Below are 4,856 nucleotides of genomic sequence, written 5' to 3'. Positions count from 1 at the left end.
CTCAGTTTCATAAATCAATAACAGTGATTTTGGTCTTCTGGCTGGATCACTTTCCAGAAATGTTATAAAAGTTGTATCAATTTATACCACCTTCCACCATCAGTTTATAAGGGTTCCCCTTTTCCTACACCCTTCCCAGTACTGACAATTGTCAGTGTTTTACAGTCATTGCCAAGCTGCCCGGTAAAAATTATATCACTCATTTAATAAGTATTTTTAGACGACTCTGTGTTAATCAGTGGTGATAAAGACATGGTCCTAGCCATCCCCTCCGAAAGCTCAGAGACCAGTAGGAAAAAGAGACATTAAACCAGGAAGTACTGTAAACTGTGATGAGGGGTGTTGTAATTTGCATTTCTTGGATTATCCAGTCAGGTCCTTAATGAATAAGGTAAAACAGGCCCACTGAGGTTTTACAGCGATGTGGCCTCTTGTTTCTTGGTGGACAGATGTTCTTTTTTGCCCGTTGTTAACTCATGGAATACAACAGCTAGCAGGTGAACAACAAAGAACATCCTGAAGGATTTTCTAGGGGAACAACATGAACTAGATTATGCTTTTCTGGCCTCATTTTTTTTTTTTTTTTTACAGCCCAGAGGTCCTTTATTATTATTATTTTTAACACCTATTATGCCATGAATTCATAGGGAATAGGTTCCAGCAGCTCAGGCTCCTTCCCATTGGTTCTCACAAAGTGTGCTTCTCTGGGTGGAGCAGGCTGGCGCTTTAGTTGAACCCAGGTAACTTTCTCTTTGGCTTCTTTCTTTTTCTGAGCATTTTCCTTCACGCATTTCAGGAAGCTATCTCGGCTCTTAGAGTGCTTAATGTGCTCAATACACACATTAATTCTCTTGGCAAGAATCTTGCCCTTAACTTGTTTGTTTACGACAATGCCAACAGCATGCTGGGTAACATTGTAGACTCTTCCAGTTTTGCCATGGTAACACTTGTGGGGCATTCCTTTTTGAACAGTACCCATTCCCTTGATGTCTACAATATCACCTTTCTTATAGATTCGCATATACGTGGCCAAAGGAACAACTCCATGTTTTCTAAAAGGCCTGGAGAACATATATCGGGTGCCTCTCCTCTTTCCCTTTGTGTTTGTCATTTTGGTGAATTACTGCAAGATGGCGATTCCGGCCGAAAGGCTTCTGGCCTTATTTCTACAACATCCTCAGAATCTTAGATCTATTACGGATGCCTTGAGGACCATATCTTGCCTATGAGGATTATGTCCCAATGTAGCATACTCTAATTGCACAATACAGGATAAAATAATAACACAATAAAATGGTGCTAGAACAACTGGATATCAGTATGAATTTAAAAATGGGCAAATGATTTGAACAGCCATTTTATAAAGAAATTCATGAATGATTAATAAACATGCAAAGACACTCAACACCACTAGTCATTAAGGAAATGTAATTCAAACCATAATGAGATACCATGTCACACTCAGTAGAATGGCAAAAATTAAAAAGATTGACAACACTCAGTGTTGGTGAGGATGTGAGACTTTCCTACCTTGCTGGTGGAAATGCAAAGGGATATAGCCACTTTGGAGAAGAGTTTGGCAGTGTTTTATAAAGTTTCCTAAGTATTCTCCCAAGATAAAATATTTGTCCATACAAAACCTTGTATGCAATTGTTCATAGCAACATTTTTTGGTAACAGCTAACAACCGGAAACAGTATAAATGTCCATCAATCAAAACCAAATTATGGTAAATCCATGCTCAGCAATAAAAAGGATTAAATATTAATACATGCAACAAGATGAATGAATTTCAAAATAACTTTGCTAAGTCAAAGAAGCCAGACATGATGGGCTGTGTCCAGTATGTTTCCCTTTATAAGAAATTCTAGAAAAGGCAAAACTATAATGAAAGCAAGATGATCAGTGGTTGCCTGGGTCCAGGGTCTGGGCTGGGGATCAATAGCAAAGGGGTAAGAGGGAGCTTTCTGAATGACGGAAATGCTCTGTGTCTTGGTTATGGTGATGAGGGTTTGTATACACCTATAGACAATTGCCAAAACTCAGCAGGCTGTATATTTAGAATGAATATATTTTATTTATGTAAATTATATTTAAATAAAGCTGAGAGAAAAAAACATTAACAAATCTGAACTTTGCTCTTATAAAAGGTATTTCCTTCTTGATTTATTATTATTTTTTTGAGACAGAGTCTCACTCTGTCACCCAGGCTGGAGCGCAGTGGTACGATCTCGGCTCACTGCGAGATCACCTCTGCCTCCAGTGTTCAAGTGATTCTCCTGCTTCAGCCTTCCAAGTAGCTGGGATTACAGGTGCCTGACACCATGCCCAGCTAATTTTTGTGTTTTTAGCAGAGATGGGGGTTTCACCATGTTGGCCAGGCTGGTCTCGAACTCCTGACCTCAGATGATCCTCCCAAAGTGCAGGGATTACAGGTGTGAGCCAATGCGCCCAGCTTCCTTCTTTAGTATTATTTCTATTCTGAATTACATATGGGAGTGGTACACCATAAACTCCCAGCACTCAGAGGTTCTCAGCATCTTAATCTGGCCCTGGCACCAGAGCATGATAGGCCCTCTTGGCCCACACGAATCACCTCCAAGGCATCTGCCTGGCTCTGTCCTTGAAGCTCCCTCAGGTCAGCAGTTCTGTGACTTTTGTGCCATGCTTAGGGCACTGGAATCCCTGGTGGCACTGGGATCACTGTGCCAGGTTTTAGCCATCCCAGGTACTAGTACCTATGGAGCATCCACTTCCCAGGCAAAAGGGGGCAGGGCACTCACTTATTCCTTCACAAATCCGCCCCCAACACCCCCTTTTCTCCCTGCCATTATCTCTTCCACAGTTTTAAATTTTTCTCCCAGGAAGCCTTCATCAAATCCCTCAGGCAAGGTGGCACAAAGCCTGCCTGAAATGGAGGGGGCGTGGAGAAGTGGAAATAGGAGGATAACACACACAAATGAATATTTCAATAAATTATCATGCCATGAATGTCAAAGTGTGCTCAAGAAATGCTAATGTCCTCACTGAGGAGCAGCAAGAGGCAGGCAGGGGGCCTGGAAAGACTCCATAGAAAGACCTGGATGATCTGGTGGATGGGGCCAGCAGAGGGGCTGGCAGGGGCAAAGTGAAAAAAACACAGTGAAGGCACCTGGTGGGGTGAGGAGGGGTACTGAGGTGGGTGGAGGGCCAGGAGCTGGAGGTTTCCTAGTTATGCAGATAGAGTTTAGGAGTTGATCAGGGGGCACCAGTTGAGAAATATTTGAGAGGGTTGAGCGGCTCATGGAACTGATTTCTGGGCTGTGCCTGGAGACAGGGAGGTGGCCAGGGCTATCCAGAGGGCAGCTGGAGTCGGCTAAGGGTAGGGCCCAAGGGTCCCAAAGACCTGGTCCTCAGTAAGGGAGGGAGAGGAGTCTTTCGGGCCTAAACTAGGTGGAGGAGCAAAAACAGCATCAGAAAGTCAGACAAGGCCTGGCACGGTGGTTCACGCCTGTAATCTCAGCACTTTGGGAGGCTGAGGCAGGCGGATCACTTGAGGCCAGGAATTGGAGACCAGCCTGGCCAACATGGTGACACCAATCTCTACTAAAAATACAAAAATTAGCTGGGCATGGTGGTGCACGCCTGTACTGCAGCTACTCAGAAGACTGAGGCAGGAGAATTGCTTGAACCTGGAAGGCGGAGGTTACAGTGAGCTAAGATCACGCTACTGCACTTCCAGCCTGAGTGACAGATTCTGCCTCAAAAAAAAAAAAAAAAAAAAAAAAAAAAAGAAGAGAGACAGAATAATGAGGGATAGTCCTTTCCTCCTTCCTCTCCTCCCTCCTTCATTTTCTTCTCTTCCTTCTTCCCTCTCTCCTTCCTCCCTCTTCATCTTGTCTTCCCGTCCTCCCTCCCTCTCTCCTTTCCTTCCTCCTTTCTTCTTTTCTCTCCCTTTCCCTCTCCCATCCTTCCTCCTTCTCTTTCCCAGGCAATTCTTTTCTTCCCCCAACCCTTTGTCCTCTCCTTCCCTCCCCTTCATCTCTTCCCTTCCCCTCTTTTTCTCCTTTTCTCTCTCTCTTCTTCAATCCCTTTCTCTCTTGCTGTCTTCTTTCTCCACCTTGTTCAGAAAAGCCTGCAAAGCAGAGCTTGCTCTCAGAGTCATGCCATGAGCAACCCACTTGTGTTATTTGCGGTTTACCTACCTGTAGAAAATTTGTACCCTAAGATCTCCACATACTGCGGGCAAATGGTTTATAATTCAACTCCACAAATATTTACTGTGCTCTGGTTAACTGAGTGTCCTTTGTGCTAGAGGTGCCAGAGAGATGCAAATGGCAGCGCCAGTCCTTGGAGGAGCCAGTCTGGGGCCCCTGGCTGATGTTGGCAGAAGACACATCCCTCTCTCCCCTCAAGGATGCTAAAGAGCTCTCTGTGTACTAGTACCCTGGGCCCACTTTTCTCTCCAACAAGGTGCAGAAAAGGGCATCGTTGCCAGGTTTGCAAGATCTTAACAAGACAGTACATTGTAGGTATAATCTGCAGGAATGAGGAGGAGCTCAGCCTGTGCGGATTGGAAGGGCCACATACACATCTGTCAGTCCATTGCCAATGGCACCCACAAGCCTGAATTGTGACTTCACACCGATTTCTTCCCCTGCTATAAATTCTACAAGATCGTCAACATAAATAAGACTTTCTCCTCAACCAGTTTTTCAGGGCCATGCCAGGCTTTAAAATAGGCAGGCCCCTGGCCGGGCGCGGTGGCTCATGCCTGTAATCCCAGCGCTTTGGGAGGCCAAGGAGGGTGGATCGTGAGGTCAGGAGATCGAGACCATCCTGGCTAACATGGTGAAACCCCATCTCTACTAAAAAAT

General features: G+C 44.8%; 1 protein-coding gene across 1 annotated transcript; it reads right to left on the bottom strand.

Moving 5' to 3' along the window:
• Positions 1–626: 626 nt before the first annotated feature.
• LOC116479401 (large ribosomal subunit protein eL21-like) lies at positions 627–1,144 on the bottom strand. Its single transcript, XM_032761837.2, has one exon. The coding sequence runs from the start codon at positions 1,109–1,111 to the stop codon at positions 629–631; it is 483 nt and encodes a 160-aa protein (XP_032617728.1). The 5' UTR covers positions 1,112–1,144; the 3' UTR covers positions 627–628.
• Between the last annotated feature and the right edge of the window lie 3,712 nt (positions 1,145–4,856).

This window comes from Hylobates moloch, unplaced genomic scaffold (genome assembly GCF_009828535.3).
Source record: "Hylobates moloch isolate HMO894 unplaced genomic scaffold, HMol_V3 SCAFFOLD_12, whole genome shotgun sequence".
NCBI classification, from domain to species: domain Eukaryota; kingdom Metazoa; phylum Chordata; class Mammalia; order Primates; family Hylobatidae; genus Hylobates; species Hylobates moloch.
The sequence above is the reverse complement of the archived record's forward strand: the minus strand, read 5'-3'. Positions and strand labels throughout refer to the sequence as shown.

What these genes read in the sequence shown, in the direction of transcription:
- LOC116479401 (XM_032761837.2), bottom strand. Translation starts at nt 1,111, where the DNA reads ATGACAAACACAAAGGGAAAGAGGAGAGGCACCCGATATATGTTCTCC.